The sequence below is a fragment of the Ailuropoda melanoleuca genome, chromosome 14 (assembly GCF_002007445.2).
Source record: "Ailuropoda melanoleuca isolate Jingjing chromosome 14, ASM200744v2, whole genome shotgun sequence".
Taxonomy (NCBI): Eukaryota; Metazoa; Chordata; class Mammalia; order Carnivora; family Ursidae; genus Ailuropoda; species Ailuropoda melanoleuca.
Genome location: NC_048231.1, coordinates 33316358 through 33343934, shown reverse-complemented (window position 1 = coordinate 33343934; position 27577 = coordinate 33316358). Strand labels below are relative to the sequence as shown.

Here is a 27577-nt window from a genome sequence, read left to right as displayed (position 1 = left end):
AGAATTCTCTCTCAAGCCAGCTGCTGTGGCTTTATTAATCATGAGAAAGCTTAGTGCCCCAGATTCCGCACAAGGAAATTCAATAGGGCCAATAACAACAAACCCAACAGACTTGTTTGTTTTGTTTTGTTTTGGGGGGGTGGGGGGAGGGGCAGAAGGCGAGAGAGAATTCCCAGCAGGCTTCACGCCCTGCACAGAGCCCAACTTGGGGCTCAATCTCACGACCTTGGGATCATGACCTGAGCTGAAATCAAGAGCCAGACGCTCAACCAACTGAGCCCCCCAGGCGCCCCAAGCCCAAGAGACTTCTTAAAATTTACCTTCTGTCCCGATGTATCTCCGACACTCATTGCTTAAACGAAGTGCAATGCCATTTATCTAACTCCCCACTCAGGAAACAAAAACCGCCTGAAATCATGCAAACGTTTAAGCTTCTAAAATAACTTCCGCGATTTCTAAAGTGTCTATTAACACGGTACTTTGAAGCTGCGGCAATAAGCCAATAAATCACAATGATACAAGCCAAACGTGCTGTGCCGAAACGCTGTGGAGCGGACCTTGCATTTTAAAATAGATGGCGTGCTGTTTGTACAAGGAACTTCGGTGTCACGGTTCTTATTATCACAGTGAATTCTAATTATGCAGATCATTACAATTATTCAGACTGACAGAAGATAGCATCTTCCATTTTCCACTTGGTGAAGACTCGTTAAGCATACGGGGGGGAAAAGTATTAATTAACTTCTGGAAAGAACATTTCTGTTTCTGTAGAGCTCAGTGATTCCTTCCACGCTGAGGTTCTCTGGCGACAGAGAGGAGGTCACCGGGATTCGGGAACATCTGAGCAAGATTCTTCAGTCGGCAGCCCTCCCCTAGTCCTACTATTCTGGGGAGGTTTCCTACGCTGATGTTGCCCCACCGATCTTCTCATCATTTCATTGCTCAGATGAACCCTAAGGGTATGTAGGCAGATCTAAGGAAAAGCAAAAAAAAAAAAAAAAAAAAAAAGGCAAAATTATGTTCAAGTACCGACTGTGCTCTGGAGTGATGGTGGGGAAGAGATGTGCAGTCATGTGTGTGCCCCAAGGTTGCAACCTTGGCCCCTCGTCTCCTCACAACAGCTCAGGGGAGACCTTGAGCCTTCCTTCTAGTGTCTACACTTCCATTTGCAAAACAAGGTCACTTGGCTGAGTCCCAACCTCCTCTAGGGGTCCACAGAAACTCTTAGTTGAGAGCTGACACCAAGGTATTGATGGGATGCAGGGCAGAATTCAGGTCATAAAAAGCCTTTTTGTGAGAACGATCGGCTTTTCTTTCCCTGAAGCCCTGAGCTCTGTGGCGGGCTAGGAGCGGTCTGCTACCCCGATGGGGTGGTCTCCAGTGAAGTGGGGGTATGGCTCCCACTTTCCCTTCCTTTCTTCTGGATCCCAACCCCTCTGGGGGAGGGATGGCGGCAGGAACACGGAAGGTCGATCCTACATACGTCAGTCTGTTCTCGGAGCTTCTTCAAGAGTCACTCAAGCCTACTAAGTCCACAGAAGCCTCTAGAACAGCTCTGGGGAATGAGCCCTCCCTCCTTCCTTGTAACTCTTGCATTCTTCCTCCTGCTTCTGCCACTGGGAAGTTGCCATTCCAACAGACGTCCTGCTGAAGGCCCTGGGGATGAATGAAGGCCTCTGGGGATCCAAAGACCCCTGGTGACAGGATGGGCTTTCTTCCCAGGAGCCATTGTAAAGCTCACCTCCAGCTTTGCCTCTGCAGTCTCAGGACAGACGAACACTGCATCTTACAGAAAGATACCGGAGGGGCCCCTGGATGGCTCAGGCGGTTAAGCAACCAACTCTTGATTTCGGCTCAGGTCATGATCTCAGGGTCGTGAGATCAAGCCCCAGTTCGAGTCGGGCTCCACGCTCAGCTGGGAGTCTGCTTCTCAGCCACAGCCCTTCCCTCCACCCCCTGCTCACGCTAATAAATAAATCTTAATAATAATAAAAAAAAAACCCCATACCATATACTGGAAGAATCCCTGCTGTGATTCCAATTATTCCTTTTTATAAAGACCTTATTTTTTATTCTCATGTGCCAAATCTTATTTAATTCCAGCGTAGTTAACATAGTGTTATATTAGTTTTGGGTTACGATATAGCGATTCAGGACTTGCATACATTACTCAGTGCTCCTCAAGAAATGTGCTCTTCAGCCCCTTCCCGTTTCACCCATCCCCCACCCTCCTCCCCTCTGGCAACCACCTGTTTGTTCTCTATAATGAAGAGTCTGGTTTGCTCTGTGTGGTTTTTTTGGTTTGTCTTCCCCCACCCCGCCTTGTTCTTTGTTTCTTAAATTCCACATACTAGTGAGATCATATGGTATTTGTCTTTCTCTGATTTCACTTAGCATTATGCTTCTAGATTCATCCATGGTGCTGTAAGTGGCAAAATTTCTTTTTTATGACTAATATTCCATTGTGTGTGTGTGTGTGTATCTATCCATTCGTCTATCAATGGACACTTGGGCTGCTTCCATAGCTTAGCTATTNCTTTTTTATGACTAATATTCCATTGTGTGTGTGTGTGTGTGTGTATCTATCCATTCGTCTATCAATGGACACTTGGGCTGCTTCCATAGCTTAGCTATTCGAAATAATGCTGCCATAAACACAGAGGTACAGAGATCCTTTCAAATTCGTGTTTTTGTATACTTTGGGTAAATACCCAGTGGTACAATCACCATAGGGTAGTTCTATCTTTAACTACACTAACCTCCATAGTGTTTTCCACAGTGGCTGCACCAGTTTGCATGCCCACCAACAGGGCAAGAGGGTTCCTTTTTCCCACATCCTCACCAACATTTGTTCTTGCTTGCGTTGTTGACTTTAACCATTCTGACAGATGTGGGGTGATAAGTCAGTGTGGTTGTGATCGGCACTTCCCTGATGATGAGTGATGTTGAGCAGCTGGTGGCCATCTGGAGGTCTTCTTTGGAAACCTGTCTGTTCATGTCTTCTGCCCATTTTTTAATTGGACTGCTTTTTGGGTGTTGAGTTGTAGCAGTTCTTTATACATTTTGAATACTAACACTTTATTGGATATGTCGTATCTTCTCCTCCCAATCAGTAGGTTGCCTTTTAGTTTAGTTTAGTTGTTTCCTTTGCTGTGCAGAATTTGATGTAGTCCCAACAGTTTATTTTTGCTTTTATTTCCCTTGCCTCAGGAGACATATCTAAAAAGATATTGCTAAGGCCAATGTTAGAGAAATCACTGCCTGTGCTCTCTTCCAGGATTTTTATGGTTTCAGGTCTCATATTTAGATCCTTAATCCATTTTGAGTTTATTTTTGTGTATGACAGGAAGTGGTCTGATTTCATTCTTCTGCATGTGGCTGTCCAGTTTTCCCAACACCATTTGTTGAAGAGACTTTTTCCCATTGCATATTCTTTCCTGCTTTCTTGAAGATTAATTGACCATATAATTGTGGGTTTATTTCTGGGTTTTCTATTCTGTTCCATTGATCTATTTTTATGCAAGTACCACACTGTTGATCACTACAGCTTTGTAATATAACTTGAAATCTGGAGTTGTGATACCTACAGTTTTTTTTCTTTTTCAAGATTGCTAAATTGGTTGTTCAGGCTCTTCTGTGGTTCTGTACAAATTTCAGGATTGTTTGTTCTAATTCTGTGAAAAATGCTATTAGTACTTTGATAGGGATTGCATTAAATCTATAGATTGCTTTGGGTAGCATGGACATTTTAACAATATTTATTCTTCCAACCCATAAAGCATGGAATGTCTTTCCATTTGTTTGTGGTGCCTTCAATTTCTTTCATCAGTGTCTTAGAGTTTTCAGAGTACAAATCTTTCACCTACCTGCTTAAGTGTTACTCCTAGGTACTTTATTATTTTTGGTGCAATTGTAAGTGGGACTGTTTTCTTAACTTCTCTTTCTGCTGCTTCATTATCAGCGTATAGAAACGCAACGGATTTTGTATGCTGTGACCATACTGAATTCCTTTATCAGTTCTAGTAGTTTTTTGGTGGTCTTTAGGGTTTTCTCTACATAGTATCATGTAAAGACTGTATTTTTTTAAGAAATAAAATGCTGAGTGGATTCCTTTCTTTGGAGGCCTGCCAGTGACTTCTCCCTAGTTGATGGCAGTGCAGCTTGCCGAGCACCCGACTTTAGAGGGGGGCGAGTGGGGCGAGTGGGGCTGCCTCCCTGGCCTCAGCCACCTCACTTGGGGACACGAACACCCAGGCCTCCAACTGCACCGTCAATACCACTGTGTTCACAATGCTTACCTCCCCTCGAGAAAGCAGATCATAGCTTGATGGCAATTTTTATGTCAAATTTAACTGAAGAGTATGAGAATCACTCTTAATTTCTAAAAAGAGAAGGTCACAGGCACTAAACATTCTTAGACTGCTACAGACTGAAGGTTTATGTCCCCTCAACATTCCTATGTTGACACCTAACCCCCAAAGTGCTGGTTTGGGAGGCGGGGGCTTTGGGAATTGAGTAGATGATGAGGCAGGGTCCTCATGAATGGGATTTGTGCCCTTTTAAGAGGGAGCCCAGAAAGCTTCCTCCTGAGGACACAGGGAGGAGAGGCTGCCCATGAACCAGGCACAGGCCTCGCCAGACACGTCATCTGTTGGAGCCTTGAGCCTGGACTTCCAGCTTCCAGAACTTTAAGAAATAAACACGTGCTGTTTATAAGCCAGCCAGTCTGTGGGATTTTGTGACAGCAGCCTGAGCAGACTTACCGCCATTCAGAATTAACAACTCGCACACGGTATCCCTGGGTTGGCAGTTTATTTTAAAAAAAACACACCCCAGTTACCACATCTTCTTCCTTGGCCATCATTGTTCTCAACAGAAGAAGCTACGAAAGATCAGGGGGCGGGGGGGGGGATATATTATCTTTGCCGACTGACACATTTGCCGAGGATTCATGAATAATGGTGATTCAAAAGCTCCTGGTTTTACTCCTGAATCAGGCAGAGAGCAAATGATAATATTAAGAACAGATTTTGTTTACAATATCATAATACAACATTGAATTATTACAGTGCAGTGGTTATAATTAGGTTCACAATCAAATATTCGCAGCCCAAACCCCAGACACACTAAAATCACCCAACTGCTTACAAACGGGAGCAATCCATGCAAGCAGCTGCCGTCTGAAGAGTGAAAATCAGAACCGGTAAGGCTTTGCTGGCAGTGGTCTCCGCACTGACAGGCCCCTGCTGCTCGGGGAGGCCCCGGGCCGCCCTCACTTTGAGTCTTGGTCTTTCTTTTCATCCAAAAGGGCCGAGCGGATCCCCAGCTTTTTCAGTTCCTCCACCAGGTCCCCATTCTGGTGCATCTGCAGCAGAATGTCACAGCCCCCCACGAACTCGCCGTTGAGGTACACCTGCGGGATGGTGGGCCAATTGGAGTAGTCTTTAATGCCTGCAGGGAAAGAACATTTAGGTGTCATTTAAATGCTTAGAGCCGAAAATCCGTTTCGACCCTCTCCTGGCAGAACAGCCGGTGTCCCTCCCCTGCACCCCCTATCCTTAGGGAACCAGGTGTCTGCCAGAGCAGGAGCTCTGGAGTCAACTGGATCAGTGTGTAAACCCTACCTTTTCCGGTTACAAACTGTGAGGCCCCCGACAAGTTGCTCAACTGCTCACCTGTTTCTATCCCCCACCTCACAAGGTTCTCCTGAGTGTCAGGCAGGTGAGGCTCTCACATGACAGCTGACAGACCGTGAACAGGGACTGATGGCGGAGGACCCGACTGGTGGATGTAAGTCACGCAAGATGTACAAAGCCATTGTCTCTGTTCATCTGCCAGTCGTGGGTTCCGTGAAATGAAACTTCAATGCTAAGACTTCATTTTCAAAAGGACTACTTAACATGGGTCCATCATGGTAAGTCTGCAGAATGAGGGAGGCCTCATCTGGGCTGGTGACTGCCACCAAGATGCTGAGTCACTAGGTTTTATTTTTAGTAACTCTTTTACCCAGAGAACAATCTCTTTCCTCTGGACTGCAGCCCTCCGCGGGCCAGGCTGATGTGGCTCAGCACAGAGCTCGCAGTGACTGAGTCAAGCAAGGAAAGACCCAAAGCTCGATTCAGGCCCATGTCCTGGGCCAGGCGCAGGGCCACAGGGTGAGAGGGACCACCTCCCTGCTCTCATGAGCTGACAGCGCACGAGAAACCAACCAGCGTGCATGTGACCAGTCCTGTGTGCGAACCGTTCAGAGGACACACCGAGATCAGGCGCCTTCTAGAACAAGAGCAGCCTGTTCTGTTCAGCTCTGGAGCATGAGGCTCACGGTCTTAACAAAACAGTAGGAAGAAAATGTGGTTTCAATTGTAAGACAACAGATTACTCTTTCCTCACGGTCTTCCACACCATTCCACCTCTTTTCTACAGACGAGATACACTTTTACAAATATACCCATCCATAATATATCTGTGTTGGTCCTATGAAAAACAGAGGATGCTCAAAAGCATGACATCTGATAATTAATCACTATAGACCAAACTGCTGTTTCTATATTTCTACAGATAGGAAGGTATTTGTAAATGGCCAAATGAGCAGACAAAATACAACAGTATGCAAATTAAAAATCGCCCAAGTGCTGGTTTTCATGTAAATAAACTAAAAATACAAAAACTGGTCCTTGATACCCTATCACTTATTATCAAACATTTATTTTCCAAATAAAATCACCAATTTGACTTATATCACAAGTCCTAAGATACAATGTGTTTTCCTCTTTTAAAAAAAGTCACTACATTCTTAAAAAACAGTGCCTGTGCTCTCAACCAGAAGACTGGAGAAGGCCCCCCACTGAGGGCTTATCTTTCCCCTCCAGACCTTCCCTCCGAGAAAGGGTTGCAATATCACAGGCCCCAAAAAGCACACCTTTTTTTTAAAACTTCTTTTTGAATTGTAATTGACATATGACATTATATTATGTCAGGTCTACAACATAATGACTTGGTATCTGCATATGTCACAAAATGATCACCACGGTAAGTCTAGTTACCATCCATCACCACATGCAGTTACAAAGGCTTCTTCTTGTGATGAGAACTTTTGAGATCTATTCTCGTAAAAGCTTTCAAATATGCAGTACAGTACCATTAACCATGCTGTACTTCACATCCCCAGAAAAGCGTACTTCTAAGCCACTTTGGATGTCTTAAAAGATAAATCAGCTAGAGGTATGGGGGTTACTAATAAAGGGAAAATGCCATTAACCATCAGAATGTCTTTCCAGTAACAAATAACTAGATATATTAGAATATCTTGATGACTTCAAGTTTTCCATCTTGAATTCTGATATTTGGTGCTACATAGATGACTCAGCATAGAAGTCATAATTCTTTGAAACTTTCTTAAATATCTTCCATATTGCATGCACGAACCATTTATGTGCATGATTTTATAACTGGGTGTTTTTCAATTCGTAATACATTGTGTTAGGCTTTCCAAGACAACGAGCATCTACTGATCTTTTCAGTGAGTGCCTCCAATTTTTGAAACGCACCAAAAATGAAAATAAATTTGCCATCTGAGGTTCACCCCAAACCACACACCCAATCCTAGAAAGTAGTTTTTAAAGTAAAATCTTTGCAAAGTAAAATACTTTGCTCTCATCAATCATTTATTGTCATCACCACACTCAGTAAAAGCTTTAGGTTTGTCCCGTTCATTAAGCTTCACGTTGCTACAGCTCTCCTGTGCAGACTAGAGGGAAGAGCACAGGCCACGAGAATCAACTGTTACCATTAAAACCACCAAACCAGTGGGCTTTCCAACCATCCTGAACATCTGACACATACAGTCACACGCAAGGGAGAAAGACTCCTTCCAAAACCTGGGGCCATGCTCTCTTGCCTAGTAACCCATGTTCCAAGAACTCAGGAGAACCCTGCCTCAGAGCCCATGATGTATTGTGACAGTGGCCATAGTGCCTACTAGCTGATAGTTTATCAAAATTAAACTTACTCGCTTCTTTGGTTTTAGGGTAACAAGTGTTACAGGCAGCTGATCAAAAAAATACTGTTTTCCATTTTTTGCAAGTCTGACTACAGGTTTAAATATTTAAAGAGATATCCAAGTGATTCCTACAGCATAAAGCAAGTAACTTCCAATAATAAAAGACCACTGTTCATAAGTTGAAAATGAAAATGAATCCTGTCAATTCACATATTATTGTTTAAACATAGCTAACTTCTCTCACTTTTTAATTTCCAAAAACTGCAACACACAGTGATAGTTCTCATAAATTTCATTTCAAATAACTCAGAATCAGAAACTCTTAAAAATTAGGAAATCATATCCAAGAATGGATTTTAATGGTAATATTTTATAGATGACAGATGACAATGATTCAATTTGGAACAAAAAATATTGACTGCAAAGCTATGGAACAGGGTGACACTAGGAACCGGGAGTAAGGAAGGAGGCGGTCTTATATAATCAGTTCTACAGATACCTACTGCCCCACCAAAAAAATGAATAGTCCAAAGCATCAAACCAGATTGGGGGGGGGGGAAGGGTATTACAAAGTTCCCTTCCAGAACTTTCAAGGGGGACTTTTCAAAATCCATCGCATTTCAGAACATTAGACTTTGTTCCCAGTGTGGACTGTGGACGACAAATGATAGCCATAATTGTAAGTTCTCCTTTTTCCCTGGTAGATTTTCACCATAGGACAAGGTTCGGAATTTGATGCAGATTAATTCTGCCTTGGGCAAGTCACACTGCCTCCTCCTCTGGCTTCCCAACTGAGAGAATGTCGTCCGCACCACAGGAGATTATCTGAGCTCACCGCAACGGAAAGGCAGACCCTCAAGGGGCCAGTGAAAGAGTGAACAGAGCACTGGCTTAAGAGTCAGCCGGCTGTGGCTTGCCAGCTTGTAAATACATCCTCAGATAAATCTGCTCATCTCTTAGCCTCAGTTTCCCTACCTGTGAAGTGGGAATAACTATACGTCTCACGGATTTATTATGAAGATGAAATGAGATCTAACTGGTGATGGGATTAAACTCCCACAGTTCCAGGTGCATGTTCTCTTCATCGTGACGTCCCCTATGCCACCCTTCAGTCATGTTTCTCTGAGAAATACACGCAATGGGGAAGAACGCAGGAAATATACCAATCCTGTATGCCGTGCAGCAGGAAAATACTCATTTGCTGAGCTAAGGGTTACTGATTTTCATATTCTTTAAGTATTTTACAAACATAACCTCACTTAACCTTTGCATAATTTTCTCTCTTGTACAGATGAAGAAACCAACGCTCAGGGAGGTTATTTGACCAAAGTCACAGTGCTGGCAAATGCTGGAGCCTGGATTTCTATCCAGGTTTCTAGGAGTCCGAAGGCCAGGTTCTAGACCAGCAGAGGTGGCCTCTGGCCTGCGGCTGGCATGTCACCCCTGCCCATGAACACACACTGCACGTGTATCCACGACACGTGGGACTGTTTCATACCTTTAACACAAATGGCATCGTGCCATAGTTACCTTTTTTGCAATTGACTTCATGACTAAACACAGTATTCTTTGAGATACAGTCATACGGAATACATCCAGATCTCGTTCGTTTTAGCCACAATTTTGTTTTCGGTCATGTGACTACACTGCAGTTTGTTTATCTAGTCTGCTAATAGACCAAGATCCTCTCTTGCCAATTTGTCATTATTACAGGCAATGTATCAATGAATAGAACCATATCTGTCTTCTAACTCAAATGCAGGGGTCTTCCTCTCTGGAGAAAGGGGTGGCAAACAATGCCTTTGGGCCATATGTGGTCCACTTCCTCTCTTTGTAAATAAAGTTTTATTGGGACTTGGCCAAACCCATCCATCACATACCGTTCCTGACTGCTTTCACGCCACAGCGGCGAGTGGAATCCACACAGATTGGAGTATTTACTCTCTGGCCCTTTACAAAGGAAGTCCGTCAACCCCCACTCTAGACTGTATACCCAGGAGTGAAGAAGCTGGGTCTTCAGCTATGTTCACCTTCGACTTGACCCGGTACTGACAGTTACTCCTCCAAAGTGCTGGTACCATTTTACACTCTCACCTGCAGCACGTAACTAACCTTCACCACACAAGCCCAGAAACAGCACTTGTTAATCGGACTTCTAACATTTGCCGGTGTCATGAATTTGTTTCTGTTGCCTTAAACTCCCTGATACGGATAAGGCCGAACATATTTTCAAATGCTTAATGAACATTCAACAACAGGACAATGGCTATTCATTCAACAGACACTGCTTTTGATGCAAGGAATACAATGGTGATCTGAACAGGCAGAAATTTACGAGTGTTTATGTTTTTAAAAGCACGGAACAGAGTTTAAAAGAAGTATAAATAAAAGAAGTATTTACTTATTCATTAAAACAATCACTGAGGGGCACCTGGGTGGCTCAGTCAGTTAAGCCTCCGACTGGTTAAGTGTCTTGACTCTTGGTTTCGGCTCAGGCCAGGATCTCAGGGTCCTGGGATCCAGCCCTGAGTTGGGCTCCAGGCTGGGCAAGGAGCCTGCTTAGGAAGATTCTCTCTCCCTCTGCCCCTCCCCCTACTTGTGCGCACATGTGCTCTCTCTCTCAAAATAAATAAATAAAATCTCTAAAAAAAAAAAAAAATCACTGAAAGCTTGCTCTGCATAGGCGATATACAGGGTACTCACACAGTGGCATAAGACATGTTCCCTGCTCTCGGGAGGGCAAAACACTATGCCCAGACATGCATGATCTCAAATGCGGTTTTTTAAAAAAAAGGATTAGCAACTAGATCCAAATGTTAATAATGGTGGATATGGAATTACAGGTAATTTCCCTTTTCTTTATTACCTCAGCGTTCCCAAGTTTCTTCAATGAGCATGTTACGTTTTTAACAGAAAATGAAAGAGATTCTTTGTTAGACCAGGATTAGGATATGCAGACATCTGTCTACTGGGACCCAGTCCCTCTGTGGCCACCTTCTGTGTGTCTTCCAGATCAACAGGAGAAAAGACCTGAGGAAGACCTCCCAGTCATCTTTGCTCCCTGGGTCACAGGCTGAGACCTCTCTGCATCACACTTCTGGGACCCGGCACCCAGAAGAAGAAGAGAGCGTCTGCGGCTGTTCCTCGGGCTTTGGGCCCTTTATAAAGCTCTGGCACGAGACAAAAGGAAAGGCAATTTTGCGGGAGCCCCTCTCCAGTTACAAGCAGTGACCTTGGGTCTGGGAAAGGTACATAGCTGTACCTTTGACCAGCAAAAGCAAGCATCAGACAGTCTGTCAGCTTCTCTTGGTAAAACTCAAGGGTGCAGAGAGCAAAGATATGAAGAGTCTTCATGTTTTTATAAAGTCTTACCCTGACTAAACTGATCCCCACTGTGGGAACTTGCTCCAGTCTGAAGGCTAACACTTGCATGCATGTTTGTTTTCCTAAGCCACAAAAGAGGTGTGTGTTATGTCCAATATATATGCAACACATTTATTGACCAGTAATCTGGTATGAAACAAACTGGGAATGAAAATGATGAAACTCAATGCTCAAGAAATTTAAGGGCTAAATTCCTGCTATGATTGCTTAAACACCTGAACGTGAGCCTGGAAGCCAGCTGCATCCTGAAAGACAGGAACCTAAGTGCTATGAGTAAACCTTCTTATTTCTGCTCCTACTTTCTTCTTAATACTCCAGCATACCCCATCTCCAGTTATATTAAACAGGAGAACATGGGACACCTGGGTGGCTCCGTCGGTTAACCAATTGCTCAGGTCAGGATCTCAGGGTCGTGGGATCGAGCCCTGAGTCAGGCTCCTTACTCAGCAGGGAGTCTACTTGAGAATTCTCTCTCTCTCCCTCTCTCTCTCTCTCTGCCCCCTCCCCACCACGCATGCAGGCTGTCTCTCTCACAAATAAATAAACAATTTCTTTAAAAAGAAAAAAAGACTGGTGCTGTGAGTTGAATTGTGATCCCCAAAAAGATATGTTCAAGTCCTAATTTCTCTTCCTCTGCCCCTCCCCTCTGTGCTCTCTAAAATAAATAATCTTAAAAAAATAAAATTAAAAAAGAACAGAAACCACAAACCAAAGACCCTCAAAACCTTACACTAAGCAAGCTATCAATGACATGACTTTTTATTAACAGCCCTACTAGGCATCTGCAGGACCTGTGGCAAGGGCCCCGCTGAAAGATTGCAGAGTAGTTTCCCCTATCTTATCTTTGAAGCAGAGCAGCCGGCTGGGGGAAGGCTGCAGCCCCTCCTTGGACATAAAAAACATCTCAGGGCCTAGCAACCGGTGGCAGTCTTGCAGGAAAACAAACAAGGATTAGGACCCCGATACAGGGCAGTATCACATAGAGCTGGTAATCTTAACCTGCTTTCCCTCCTTCTTTCCACCCACCCAAACCGAGAGTTTCCCAGGGATTCATCTGGGGAAAAAAATACTTACTCTGAGAACCATAAAGTCCAAAAGAGAAAATAGCTCCCGTTCAGTGGGTGCCTTCTGGGTGCCAGAGAAAATGATGGGCACTTTCTACAAAGTTTTACTTTCTCTTTTTTTTTCCCCTCATAAAAGCTTTGTCAAATTTAATTTCATTATCTTCCTCTTACTGAAAAGGAAAATGCAGTAATGTGACTTGTTTAAAGGGTGCAGGGCTGACTGGCTGCAGCCGGATTCCAACCCCAAGCCTTTCCCCCACACCAGCCTGTCTGGTCACGGAGGGAGGACTAGGATTGATCATTTCAACTGCAGACCAACATTCCTAAGTACATAACAAAATGCAGAATTCTAAATGTAGAAGACCGGGGAACGCGGTGCCTGGTAAAACTGGTTTTACAACACTGTAACCAAAGAACAGCACTAGGGAGATGCCAGGACTCCGGCACTGGAGGTCTCTAACTGGAATCCAGCAGACTAAGCCACCCTCTAGGAGGTACAGGCACAGCCTCCCCATTTCTCCACCGACTCTGACCAAGGATCCTAGCCAAGGAGCAGATCCATGTTCTCCTCTGGCCCTGTCCTCCTCCCCCACTGAGATGCATGTAAGGCTCCGGGCACGGTGCTAAGCAGAAAAGGTACTCTTAGCTGTCAGGGCCCTCCCTCCCCCTGAGGCAGCGCCGAGCCACAGGAACTGCTGCATCTGGCCCCACACCGATTGGCCCCAGGTTCCTTGAGCTCCAAGCCTGAGTTAGCCAGGACCCAGGGATCACTGCTCACCCCTCTCCCCACCAGCCTCTCCAAGCCCTAGCCCCCACAAATCCCACGCCGTCTTCGAGTACCTAAAAACGAAGTTCATGCCTTTTTTTTTTCCACACCAAGTGATCCCAACTTAGACCAGTCCAAACGCTGTGCCCACCCTCTCCTTGTAGCAACAATAGGGGATGGTTCCTGACACCCCCAGCGCTGAGGCACCAGGCTAGTCTCTGACCCCACCAGCCTCTAACAAGAGCAACTTCGGCCCTCTCCCTACCATCAACAGCACCAGCTCCTTATCCACGAGTCAGGCCAACTCCCTCAACGTGTCCCCCAAAATGCCTACCTTCTAGTGGTTCTTACCACCACCCCTCCGGGTCCCCCTTCCCCACCACTCTCCTCGCACCGAGCCTGAGCGATCTGGCCCCAAAAAGCCTCTCTCGGATCAGCGTGGGGACCGGTGAACCGCTAGGACTTAGCCAGTGCCCAAGCTGGCAAGAGTACCAGATGCCCAGATCCTCAAGACCCGCTTCAAGTCAATCATGTCTCCGCCCCACCCCGAATACCGAGCAGTAGCCCGGGCCCCGATCCCGCTCGAACCCCCAGACACGGCTTGTGCAGCACACCCCAGCCCCGCCGAGCGGCCTCCGCCCGTCGCCCCCCACCCGGCGGGCCCTGACCTTGCCGGAGCTGGGGGTCGTCCAGCACGTTGTAAGCCGCGTAATCGCGGACGCCGTGCAGCCGCAGGATCTGCACCACCGCGTTGCTGAAGCCGCACTGGGGCTGCTCCGGAGTCCCCTTGAGGAAGACCACCACCTTGTCCTTCTTCACCAGCGCGTCCAGTTGCTCCGCCGAGCCGCCTCCGCCACCGCCCGAGCCCGCCGCCCGCGCCTGGGCCTCGCAGGCCGCCGCCGCCCGCGCCGCGCCCCCAGCGGAGCAGAGTCGCCGCCGCCCGGCTCAGGGACCCGCTCATCCCCGCAAGCTCGCCGGAGCCCTCGACGGCCCGGGACCTCGGCTCGTCCCCCGGAGCCTTCCCCTTGCCCGCGGCAGCCCGGCCCGCCCCCCGGAGGATCTCATTGGGCCGGCTCCGAACTACAACCCGTGATTGGACAACGCTAGCCCGCACTTACTCGACTTTACCAATCATGTGCCTCGTCCGGCCCGACAGATTGGAGGCGGTCCTTAAACTTGAGCCGCATCCTACAGCCCTACTATTGGCCGCTGACGATCACTTTGTCAGTTGATTGGAGAGATTGAATGTCCATCAGCGTCACGCTCCGAGGCAAGGAGAGGCGAAACGAGGGGGAAGACGACTTCCCTCCGGAGGGTGGACGGGCCTGCTGGGATACTCCCGGATGACTGGGAAAGGCAGTGGGCGGGTTTCGGCGTTCCGCGGAACGCCGGGAAGGGGTCACTTCCAGGCGACGGTTCCGGTTCCGGTGTAGGCAGTGGCTGAGTTGCTGTGGCAACGCGGTAGCCTGGCGCGGGTTCCGGCCTCGGGGTCCGCGTGGGTGCTGGAGCTGGCCTGGGTCCGCCCTTCCCAGCCCAGGTGAGCGATCTCGGTGCCTCCGTAAGGCTGCGGCCGAAAGCGGCCGTTCGTGGCGGGGATGGGCCGGGGCCGGGCTCTCGCGGCCGGGGCTCCCGGGTGGAGTCGGGGGCCACGTGTCCCGGCCGTCCCTCGGCCCCGCCGCCCGCGTGGGAGGAGAGGCCCACACCCGGCCCACGATTATTTCTCCAAAATAACTATTATTTAGGAAGTGTGTAAGGTGCCCTCGTGTGCGTGATCCCCTCCGGGTTTGGGGCTTCGTGGACTTCGCAGCCCACTTAATTCCTTTGGGCCTAAAGCCCAGGAAAGCTTTGTTGAATGGGGAGCTAAGAGGGAATTGGTTCGCTGGACAGACGTCTTCTGGGCTTGCCGGGGACGGTGCCAGCGCGGGATGTCCAGAGAGATTTGGTGCCCAAAGCTGGTAGCCAGCGGGGGAACCGAGAAGCGGGTACAGAAGAGGGCTCACTGCTTTCTCTGTTCTCCATTGTACGTATTGCTCCTTGACTTGTATTCATTAGCTGGTTTATTGATTTCCCTCCCAGGCACTGGAATTAACTCACTGCTGTATCCTCAGTACCTAGAGCAGTGCTCGGGACGTGGCAGGTGCGCCGGTTCCGGAAGATCGGGACTCGAGTGAAATCCATACAAGATCTGTAGTCTTGGCGCCGCGCAGGGTTGGTGGTACCCTGGGGCACACCAGACTTGCAGAAAAAGCATACTCCAGAGGAAGCTGAGGCATGACTGCTCAAGAGCCAGCGGTTCTATGTGCAATTTTCCTCTGATAGTCCCGGATACTGTTGCCACGGTGATAATGGCTGTGCCGTGTCGTTATCTATCCACCAACAGTAAGAGAAGCTTTGCAGTCGAGATATTGTTTAACAGACGGAGTGGTTTCTGTTGGACACTAAGTACTGCTACAAATTGCTTTAAAAAAAAAAGTATTTTAAAAATTGTTGCTGGAGGTGACCTGCTTCTGTTTTTGAGGTTCTCAAATTTAAAACCAGAAAATTAATACGGGTGCTGTTAGCAAGTACTCTTGCAAGTAATCATTCAGCATGAAACTTGAACCCTAGCAAATTGAGAATAAACTCAAGATACTACTCAGAAGTGCTTCTCAGTGACCTATTTATTTCACCCTCACTGATGCTATGGATGTGTGATAGTTTTCTAATGGGGGACCCAAAATTGATCAGCTCCGTAAAGAATCCTTTTTCGTTTCTCCCCTAGGTTCGTGGATTCCAGGTAAATCAGAGGAACAAGTGTCCTGAACAGAAATATATAAGAAGTGTGGGGGTGCTGAAGCCCAGACATGTTGCAGAAGACCGGCACTTACATCAGAGAATAGATATTTCCCAAATCGGCTAACTTTTCCTCAGACTTATGTTATAGTAAGTTTGCGTTTGTTTGGTTTTTTAAAAATAAACGTTGATAACTTGATCCTGAAAATCTCAGGCTGTTCGTTGCCTACTCTAAACTGTCTGATGTGTTTTTGTATTGACTGGAATAGAGAGAAGTAGCTCGCAGACTTATATTCTGAAGAGGCAGAGATGTGGGACAGTGACGGGGAGCAGCATATCCCTTCCCTAGTGTGTAACAGTGGCTTGGAAGCGTGGTTGTCTTTCTTAGTTATCAGACATTTTATTAAATGGAGAATAGAGCTGTTGTTAAAGATGACGAGTAAACCTTGAGCAGGAAGAATACCAAGCGTGTGCTCTTCGAACCTGCAGTAAATAGAGTTGCTGTGTGCAGTGCAGCCTAAGAACATAGGGGAAACCTCAGGATATGGGAAAGCATGCCTGTGCTCCTTCTGGACGCTCAATGGGGCGGCTTTGATAGCATGATCGAAGGCAGGAAGATAGATCAGATAGCTAAACCAAAAAATTAAAATAGATCTAAATTTTAAGTTTTTACCAAAGCAACTGAAAATATAAAATACTATGTATGTTGAACATGTTCCTTTCTGTCTTTAATTTAAAAAGCACTCTTGGAGTGTTGGCACCAGCCATCACGAATTAAAGCACAAGGGTGGCTCAGTCAGTTGAGCATCCAACTCTTGATATCGGCTCGGGTCACGATCTCTGGGTTGTGAGATCGAGCCCCATGTCAGGCTCTACATGGAGTCTGCCTCAGATTCTCTCTGCCGCTCCCCCTATTCTTGCTCACTCTAAATAAATAAGTAAATAAATAAAATCTTAAAGAAGTGAAAAAAATGGTGTTCAAAATATTTCTTCCAAAGCATCAAACTCTTATGTATGATTTGGCATTTTAGTTTTGAGGTTTCCCTGTAGAAATTCTATAATGACTGAAACACTATATTGCATACCTGAACCCAATATAACGCTATAAGTTAACTATATTGGAATTCAGAGGAAAAAAAAGAAATTCTATAATGAAAACATGACAAAAATATACTTCTTACACAGTTGTCAGAAATCTGCACGTATACTCCAATGTGTTTGGGTGTTTTGTTTTGTTTTGTTTTTAAAGATTTTATTTATGTGACAGACAGCCAGCGAGAGAGGGAACACAGCAGGGGAGTGGGAGAGGAAGAAGCAGGCTCCCAGCCGAGGAGCCCGATGTGGGACTCGATCCCGGAACGCTGGGATCACGCCCTGAGCCGAAGGCAGATGCTTAACGACTGCGCTACCCAGGCGCCCCTCTTTGGGTGTTTTGAACACATAAGTCAGTAATCATTATCAGTTTTGTGATCTTCTCCCACCTGGACATTAGTGAGAAGGTGGGGGTGGGAAGTACACAGAAACTGCTTTGAATCCTGGGATTTGGGTCACAAAGTTTAATTAGACCGCAAACTAAATAATCATGCCATGTATTAACATGCTGACTCAAGCATCCTAAAAATGTTTTTCTCCCTGCACTTTTTTATAGATAAGGTTTTACTATATTTGGTGGAATCTCTCCTTTCTACCCACCCCTCCAAAAGCAAGTTCACCATTGAGCCTATGGCCTTAACAAACTTGAGCTAGTTTCTTCGTATGTATCAGCCCTCAATGAAGTCAGCATTATTGAGCCTAAGACAATCCATTACTTGAACACTCAGCATTATTTCTGTCCATACCCTGACTTCCGTCTTGAAGTGTCTGCTTCATTCCTGCCAAGAGGAGGTGTTTCTGTGCCTAGCACATGTGATACAGACATGGTAGGCCCAAACCGGCCAGAGCATTCTATAAGTGTCATCTTAGGAGAAAAGTGGCTGCTTGGACTGTGTAGGGGGGTTGAGCCACCCGAACATTCCTGAGCTAAATAGCATTTGAGACCCAGAGTTCCATAGATAGATGTGAGCTGGGCCCTGAGCCCTTTCTCAGCAGTGCACTTAGCTATTATCCAGTAATTTTAGAGCACCACCACAATCATGGAATTCACTTGATTCCCCAGCTCCCCTAAAAACAGTGTAACGTGTGAGAAACCAAGGCAATGCCCAGCCCTCTGAGCATTTTTGCCAAGATAGAAATGCCCTTTGGATTCTTACTGCCTGTATCCAACAAGACAGCTGGTTTTATAAATACTGCTCTGGCCATGGGAGTGGCTTCGGTTATGTTATTCTCTTTCCCACCTCACATAGGCTTGGCCTAGAGACTGGAAGGCAGGCCTCCTCAGGGCCCCCTTCCACTGGTCCTGCTCTTGTCTGGGTGAAATAAAGAGAAACGGTGTGTGGTAAAATGAGTTAGCTGAGTCTGGAACAGACCTTGGGAGATGCAGGTGGAAATGGATTCTCTGAAGAAGCATTTGTGAGAAGCCTGGATGCCACAGCAGCACCTGATTCCAGTCCTGGGATTTGGACCGCAGAGGTGTGAGGGCTGGGCCCTAGTGCCGACATCACTTAGACTTCCAAGTTCCTTCTCTTGGGGGTTTTCCACCCCTCCTATCTTCCCCTTCCTGGGTTTGTGAAAATGGTGTTTGTGATGTCTGCAAAAGGTCGTGTCTATTCCAAGATGTCTTTATATGAGGGCTGCAGAGTTTTAAAAAATCCATTTGTACTACCTTCTGCTCCCGAACAATTACCCCCCTAATGATACCATTTTCCATCTTGCATGTGTGGCGTACCATTGTGTTCTTGTACGTGACTCATCTGAACCTTTCATTAACTCTAGGGGTCCCCAAATTATGTTCTCACTCCAGCATTTGTTTATAACATCTTTTTGGCAGGCTCTGAGCACTTTGGTTCCTCTATGTGTTTTGTTGCCTCCAAAGCACTTTTTGTTTTTTTCTGCTGAATCATAGTATCAGCAGCAAGTCCTGCAGAAAATCAAATATTCCCAAATTGGCTTTGCTGCGTGTGTATCTATTGGATACAGATGTGATTTGTAGGCTCTGTGAAACTAAAATGGTGACAGTTTCAGTCCAAAAATCCCATGAAAAAAACATCAACATAGCTTTTCACTTCGGAAGTTCTGTGGTCCTTTGTCCCCATGCAGCTTTTCTGCATTAAGGACTGAACTCGGCTGTAGGCCTTTAAAATCAGGCGCGTGCTGGACTATGTTCTATTGAGAACCTCATTTTATTCAGAGGAAAAGAACCCAAATCATAACCTCCTATAAGATAATAGTAAGAAGTAAGTGGTAATCAGAAACCACATGAAGACTTGATTGAAAGTGATAAAATAACTTGATTTTTCCTCAACTGTTAAATGAAAATTTTCATGTTTTGCACTATGTGCTTTTTTTTTTTTTATTACCAGCGGATAGTTTCCATAGCTCAAACTGCTATTATATCCCAGGAGCTTCTGAGAAGGTGCCGGGACCCTGGGATGTAAAAAGCAAGCAGTCAGTGCTGTTGTGTGTCAAACCTGTTACGAAGATTTCTCTGTTAGCAGAGGGTTATGTCTCCCTCTGATGATCACCCGAGTTGGCAGCCAGAGGAACATTTAGAAAATTTTCATTGTTTTCTTTTGAACGATTGCTAAGATGTATTGCCAAGACCATAAATACTCTTTAGGATGAGTCAGAATTTCACTTTGTACTTCAGCCTTTGAGTCTGAATAATTTCATGCCCTCAATTAAATCTTGCCATTGTGGGGCTCCGTTGCTCCAGCCTTCTCCAACAATCCATCCAGCCAAGGATGGGAAATCACCCCGTTCAGACCAGGAGAAGCGGGGGGCGGGTTGGAAATGGGAGGAGATGTTAACTGTTTGTTTTCCTTTACAGGGAAAAATTGGAGGATTTTAAGTAATTTCTTTGTCTTTTATGGCCAGAAAAATCCCTTTTGTTAATTCTAAGCTTTATACTTTTTGAAAGTGTAGCTTACTGAGGTACGATTAATTGATAGCAAATTTTTGTAAGCGGGAGTTTCAGAGCTTTAATAGAAGACTACATTATAAACCAATTATACTCCAAAAGAGAAAAAGGAAGGGCAAGCGCTTTGCAAAAATTGGGTGACCAAGAGAATCGTGTATGAAACGCCTTGAGGAAAAGGTGACATATTTCAGGCCGTCTCCCCCTGCAGATCTGCAGTGACCCGGCGTTCTCTTTTCTGCGGGGACCTCTGTCTGCACAACACAAGTGTATGTGTATGCCGGGTCAGGGATGATGAGAGTCTCCCGTGGCTTCATCTCCCTTCGCCCCATGCAGCTGCAGCCCTGTGATAGTTCACACCTCCTGCTGGCCGGGGCAGGGCCAGTAATATCTTTTTACTTGAAGGGATTTTTGCTCATGTTCAAAAGCAGCCCATGTCTTTGAAAATCATTGTCTTTTGAGAAACTTGGAGCACTTCCTGAGTGTCCGCCTTTCCCTGCAAGGCCGGTAGGGGGCGCTAGTCTATTGAGGAAGCCCGGGCAGCAGGCGCCAACAGCAGCTGTCCCTGTCCTTGCATACATGTCTGGGAAGTCATCAGCTCGCCGGATTCCAGGAAGAGTCCCTCAGTCCTCCAAGGCCTGCTCTTGTTTTAGGGAAGGGCTAACTTTTCTAACATGACAGTCACAGCGCGTGAGAAGCAGTGAACTCGAAAGGCTAACAGTAAGGGCAGGAGAAGCAATGACTACAAGGTTAACAGATTTTACAGACAAAGAAGTAGATGCTGGGATTTTTTTTTTTTTTTAAAGCAGCATTCTGGGGACATTTGAAAAGAGCCCTCATATGTCACTATGCCTTGAGCTTTAGAACCTCATAAAATAATTCCAAGTCACCAAGAAAAGAACAGTATATTCCACAAGCTTTGGTTAAGAAGTCAGGGAAATAGCATATATCAGATTGCCTACACAGATTATACACACATGGCTTTATTAAAGGGGTTGTGTTAAAAAAAATTAACTTCAGGGGCACCCAGGTGGCTCAGTCAGTTAAGCATCTGACTTTGGTTTTGGTTCAGGTCATGATCTCACCATCTTGGGACCGAGCCCTGTGTCAGTCTCTGCATTCAGTGGGGAGTCGGCTTGGGATTCTCTCTCTCCCTCTGTTCCTCCCCTCTGTGTGCCTGTGCTCTCCTGCTCTCTCTCTCTCTCAAACACACAAACTTGAAAGAAATACTTTCTTCCATCATTATGCCAGATAAACAATCCAGTCCAACTTCTGTGAGGTACCTCCTGTTCGGCCATGGTAAGCCCTTTAGAAATACTAAGTTTAATTAGATGGTGAGGGATTGAATGATATTGGCAAACAGTTGGGTCTTTGCAAACTGTGAACCCCATGTTGGGTTTGAGAGAGCTCAGCCAACACCAGGCCTGGAGACGGCTGTCCACACAACCTCTAAATGCTGTCGTGTGCAATCTGGAATGCACACTTAGAGGCATCAAAGAATATAGCCACTTTGCCCCTGGTCCCTAGCCCTCCCTATACTTGGCACTTAGTATGTGCTCCATGCATAATTCTCCAGTGAAGGACACGCCCCATGGTGAGCAGTGCAGGACAGTATCTCAGAAATCCCAAACTGCGTGAAACTCCTAACCCCGACTACGGATACCGCAGGGTGTGAAGACACATTCCAGCACGAATGCTAAGGGGGATACGGAGTGCAGTGAGACACTCCTGCTCCCAAGGGCCTCGTAGTCATGTGGTGGGGACAGACGCGGGGAAACAGCATAAAGAGTCAGGGCCTCAGGGGCCAGAGAAAGCTTGGTAGAGGGGATGGTGCTTGAACTGTGTCGAAAGAAAGGTGAAGAGCTACTATTTGAAAGGGAAGGATGATCCAGGGCAAAGGCTCCCGGGCCCATGCACGCTCCGGGAGATAATGACACGTGGACAAAGCTGAGGGCCTTGGGCTCTCCTCCCCAGGGTGAGAGAAGGTCACAGAAAGAGTGTAATCTGCAGAGCTCTGGAGAGCTGACCCTGGCAGGCATGTTGAAGGTGGAGGGGAGGGGGCGGAGTGGCAGAGGGGGACCAGGCAGGGACTGGGGTGAGCAGAAGGCACCCGTGCAAGGGGTTCCCTTAGGACTGACGGCATCTGGTGACTGGCTGGAGGTGGGGAGTAGGCTGGAAAGGAAAGACGGGGACTCGGGCTTATCCCCAGGTTTCTGGCTTGGTGGCTGGTGGCTTCTCCTTGCTGAGGCTTGGAATACTGGGGAGAAGGAGGGCGGGGATTGAAGAAGGGCAAGTCATGAATTGCTTTCGGACATTCTGAGGGGAATCAAAATCATTAGATTATATCTAAAATATGGGGTCATGGGGCACCTGGGGGGCTCAGTCAGGTAAGCATCTGCCTTCAGCTCAGGTCATGATCTCTGGGTCCTGGGATGGAGCCCTGCATTGGACTCCCTGCTCAGCAGGGAGCCTGCCTCTCCCTCTCCCTCTGCCCCTCCCCCCTGCTTCTGCATGCTCTCTTTTTCTCTTACTCTATTTTATTTTATTTTTTATTTTTTTAAAGATTTTATTTATTTATTTGACAGAGAGAGAGACAGCCAGCGAGAGGGAACACAGGCAGGGGGAGGGGGAGAGGAAGAAGCAGGCTCCCAGCAGAAGAGCCCGATGTGGGGCGCCATCCCAGGACTCCGGGATCACGCCCTGAGTCGAAGGCAGACGCTTAACGACTGCGCCACCCAGGCGCCCCTCTCTCACTCTATCTTAAATAAATAAATAAAATATTTTTAAAAAATAAAATATGGGGCGCATTGCACTCCAATTGTTGCCTGTATAGGTCTGTGCTATAGATGTGGGCAGTGAGAGCAAGAAAAGGAACACAAAAGAACCTGGAGAACGTGTGTGGTTAGGGAAGGACAGGCCAAGAGACTGAGAGGAGGCAGGAGGAGATGCCAGAAAGGACCAACTGTTGCCTGTACGATGGGGCAATGGAGGTAAGCATGGTGGTGGGCCGAAACGATCAGGGTGTTCTCTGGACCTCTTGTAGTCTCTGGAACACAAAGGAGCCAGGCCAGTGGATGTGGAAGGTGGCTTCTGGCTGCCATCTCTGCGTATGCACGCAAACCCAGGGTTTGTAAGTCAAGCACACAGGGTCCATTCCTTCTGCCCCAATTCAGCCGTGACAAAAACAAGCAAACATTTCAGCTTGTGCATGGTGAACAGCCTTGACTCCCGAGGCGTCGTGCCAGCAAGGACCTTTCAAACACCCAAGGACACCGAGATGTGTGTGCTGCCTTCTCTCCCGCCTGTTCACTGGGCTGCTTCTCGCTGCCGAGTATGGCTTTTAAATTATCCAGGAGATGCGGTGAGTGGCCCTTGCCATCCTTTTCCGCATGCCAACTCTACAACATCAAAGGAGAAATTAAAGACGAAAGTTCTTTAAAATCCTGGGCCAGGTGCAGCTCCGGCCGCAGCAGGGACTTGCAGCAGTCTGTCTGGAAAGCACCGGGTCCATGTGTCTGGGCTCAGCCATTTGCAGCAAGATTCTAACATGTTGTGGACGAGGCTCCTGCAGGGAAAGGGCCTCTCTCTGCTGGGGAATTGTCTTGGGCCATCAAGAATTGTCCTCAAGACTGCAGGTGTCACACAGACTACGGACCTGTTAGACACAAGCCCCTGAGGCTGGAGCACCACAACCCCCCCACCCCGAGTGTGGGCTTCCCCAAAGAGCAGAGCCCCACCTGCTCCCGCACTGCTGGAGGCCCCCCGCCAATGCCCTGCCCGGGTTTCCCCACCCACCTGCCAGGTAGGGCTCCGAGGCCTCCAGGCTTCCTGGGCACGCTGCCTATCACACAGGTTTCCACAGCATCGCACATCCAGAACTACCAAGCCTGCCTGAAGCAAACCGAGCACACAGCAGATTTCAAAAACGTGTCTCAGGGAGCAAAAGAATAAAGGCTTCCTCTGCCTCGGTGGAGAAGTCTTCCTTGCCGCCTCTTCCTGACTTGGCGGCAGTCCTGAAGTTGTGTTTGCAAGCATCGTTAACTGCACGATCGAGTTTCCCACAGTAGCACACATTCGCACAGACGGGTTTGTAACACATGCTCATTGTCCTCATCCTCGTGACAGCTCCCACGGGGAAGACAGGGCGACACTGGCCCCACTTTCTAGATGTGGAGATATGGGGGGGGGGGGTCCCGCCCGGCTCAGCCCGCTGGGGGACGCAGAGCCCAGAGATAGCCCCACATCCTTGTCCTTGAGCTTCTCACTCTGCCCGCCCACCCAGGGCTGGCAGCCAGGACACTCTCAAGGCTGCATTTAGGTTTCAAAACAAAAACAAACAAATAAGCCAGGTTGCTGGTCTCCTGTCTTTTTTTTTTTTTTTTTAAGATTTTATTTATTTGACACAGAGCGCGCAGGAGCAGGGGGAACAGCAGAGGGGAGAGAGAAGCAGATTCTCCACTGAGCAGGGAACCCGACACCAGGCTCCATCCCAGGATCCCGGGATCATGACCCGAGCCGAAGGCAGAAGCTTAACCAGAGCCACCCAGGCCCTGATATCCTGTCATTTAAAGTAAAATGATGAAGCTGTAAGGGCCAGCGGCAGAGGATGCTGTGATTGAAGAGAAACCACACCCCTGGCGTGTTTGGCAGCCACGGAGAGAGCCAAGCGTGGACGTGGCCTTCCTACTACACAGTAATTCAGAAGACACGGAGACACATTCGTGATCTGAAATGCACTCAGCCAGCCCTGGGTGTGCTACGGTATAAAGCTGGAACTTAGACGCTTTTCTTGCTGCATATACGGGTAATCAACAGAACCAGAGCGCTCAGTCCTGCTGTTGACACACGCTCACACCCCACACCCAGGACAGACTTCCAGGCTGGTGCTCCCCCTCTCACAGCACATGTATGACATGCAGGCCGGACAAACAGCCGTCCCTCCATGCCACGGAACACTACTCAGCAATGAAGCAGTAGGAACTCTTGATTCAGAAACACTCTGGACAAATCACCAGTGAATTGTGCTGAGTGAAAGTAGCCAACCCCCAAAAGTCACACGCTGTACGATTCCACGTATGTACTATTCTTTTTTTTTTTTTAAGATTTTATTTATTTATTCGACAGAGATAGAGACAGCCAGGGAGAGACGGAATACAAGCAGGGGGAGTGGGAGAGGAAGAAGCAGGCTCATAGCAGAGGAGCCTGATGTGGGGCTCGATCCCATAACACCGGGATCACGCCCTGAGCCGAAGGCAGACGCTTAACCGCTGTGCCACCCAGGAGCCCCACATATGTACTATTCTCGAAATGGCAAAATTGTGGAAATGGGAATGGATGAATGGTTGCCAGGGGTTATGGAGGGGAAAAGAGCAGGGGGGAGGAGCAGCATGAGGGACCCTTGGAGGATGGGGAAGACTTGCATTTTGATGGTGTCCGTGTCAACATTCTGGTCGTGGTATCATGTTGTATAGTTTTGCAAGACATCACTATTGGGGGAAACTGGATAAAAGGTACAGGGATCTCTCCGTATAATTTATCACGACTGCATAATCTATAATTGTCTCCAAATCAAATGTTTAATTTAAAAAACAGTTTACGGCATTCCCACCAGAAGCAGGAAGAGTAGATTGGGTTGCCCACTGGTGGGAGAAATATGGCAAGCCTCTTCCAGAAGGGTTTTATTTTTTAGGAATAAAGTTTGTCGATTGTACTTAACATTTTTGTTTCCATTAGTACTTAATCCTTGGGATATATTAGTAGTGTTTTGTCATACTAAATGACATTATTGTCTAATATTATCAAGAGTCACATTTTTTTTTAAACTGGGAGGAGTCATTGAGAGAGAATCTTTCCAATTCTCTCATTTCACAGATTCAGAAACTCAGAAGTGACCCAACGTTACACAGCCACCCAGCAGCATTAACCAGGACTAGGACCCAGTCATGCCGGGATCCAGTCCTGGGCTTCCAACCGCTCTATATTTTTATTTTATAACTGCAGCACAATTAGTGGATCTAAATTAACATCCCGAATTACTCCCATGTCCATGCTTAGTGCCTCCTGAGATGACTCATTGCCCTCCAGCAGGGGTCCCCCTGCCCAGTTATGGGGTGTCTGCTGCGGGTGGGGACAGAAACTTACTCTGAAAATAAGCCAGGCTGGCGGACCCCTCACCCTACAAGCACATAATAGGACCAGAGTGGGAAAGGACAGAATAACACTCAGAAGACTGGCTAGAAAGCCCCCCTGCTTGTGCTCTCTCTCTCTCTCTGACGAATAAATAAATACAATCTTAGAAGAAGAAGAAGAAGAAAAAGAGAGAAAGAGAGAAAGAGAAAGAAAGAAAAGGAAAGAAGACAGAGAAAGAAGCAGCTGGGAGCAGAGCCAGGATGAGAACCAGCTCTCCACACCTAGATCAGGGCTTCTCTGATGAGGGACCCCAGGAAGGGCCACCCCAGTGTGAGCTTTTCATCATTGTGTGGGCCCATGGCATTTATTTAAGTCATCATGAAGGGGGGAAGCCAGGCTAGGGACAGAGAAATGGAAACCTAAGTTTCCAGAACACCAATTACCACCTGGGACCCGAGTAGGGTCCCTCCTTCCTGCCGCTTTGACTCAGTTTACCCATTCATACAACAAGGGGTTTGGATTAAGCCTGAAGAGCCGCTCCAGCGTTTGTTCTGAGCTTCCTGTGCGGACTGAACATGCGAACAAACAACGAAAAATCAGGCTTGCAAAATAAGACTCGTTCAGATCACTAACCAAAGGCAAATGTGTAACAGACCTGAATCATTTCCCCAGGCTTATTAAATCAGCCCCTGCTTCCCCGCGGGTGGTGGTGGAGATGCTGGCTGCAGGGAAGGGAAGTGGGGAAGGAGCAGTAAAAATTTCGCTTTTTGGGAGACATTTTGTACGTTGCACAAACAGCCCCCACTGCCAAATGAGTCAGAATTTCCGAATGGCATAATTTTAGGGCCTGCTTGTGGTTCCCTCTCTGGGCCACTTCTGAAAGGGAGGCCTCAGGGCGGGGTTTCCTGTGCTCAATTCCAGAGATGCTGGAGGGGCTCTCCCTCCCCCATCCTTTGCCAGAATTTTCTTTCCAGAGCAGTTTTTGTTTCCACTCCCTTCTGTAGCCATGGGTAATGCTGAAGACAGAGGTGAAGCCTCCCTAGTTGCAAACTCCCCCTCTCTCCCGTGTTGATTACTCAACACGTTCCCGTTCGGTGTGGACTACTTGGGATTGGCAGAAGACTGCCACAGCATTGACAAAAAATCACACCCTGTGTTTATGTCAGGCTTAAGAAGAGCAACGGGAGAGTGTCCTCACAAATCATCAAGCCCTATAAAGCTGAAGATAATCATAATGATAACAATAAATCTAATACCTGCACATAACATATTTTTTATCACATACATTTTCACCTATGGAATATTCTTGCTATGCCCACTTAAGAAATGAGAAAGCCCAGGTTCTAAGAGGTTACATGGCTTGTTAGGGTTCACTCAATAAAGGAGCAGAACTGGGTCCAGAGTGTGGGTCTTGCAGCTTTGAGGTGATGCTCTGTGCTATGGGGGGGGGG

At 47.1% G+C, this 27577-nt stretch overlaps 1 protein-coding gene and 1 non-coding gene across 2 annotated transcripts; one reads left to right on the top strand and one right to left on the bottom strand.

Annotated features, from left to right (window-relative positions):
* Nucleotides 1–4795: 4795 nt before the first annotated feature.
* Nucleotides 4796–14265, bottom strand: GLRX5 (glutaredoxin 5). Its single transcript, XM_011226545.2, is given in 3 exon segments — nt 4796–5451; nt 13882–14090; nt 14092–14265. Coding segments are annotated over 3 exon segments (471 nt in total). The 5' UTR covers nt 14175–14265; the 3' UTR covers nt 4796–5272.
* Nucleotides 14266–15395: 1130 nt separating this feature from the next.
* Nucleotides 15396–15669, top strand: LOC105238183. The gene has a single exon (XR_004620571.1).
* The last annotated feature ends 11908 nt before the right edge of the window (nt 15670–27577 follow it).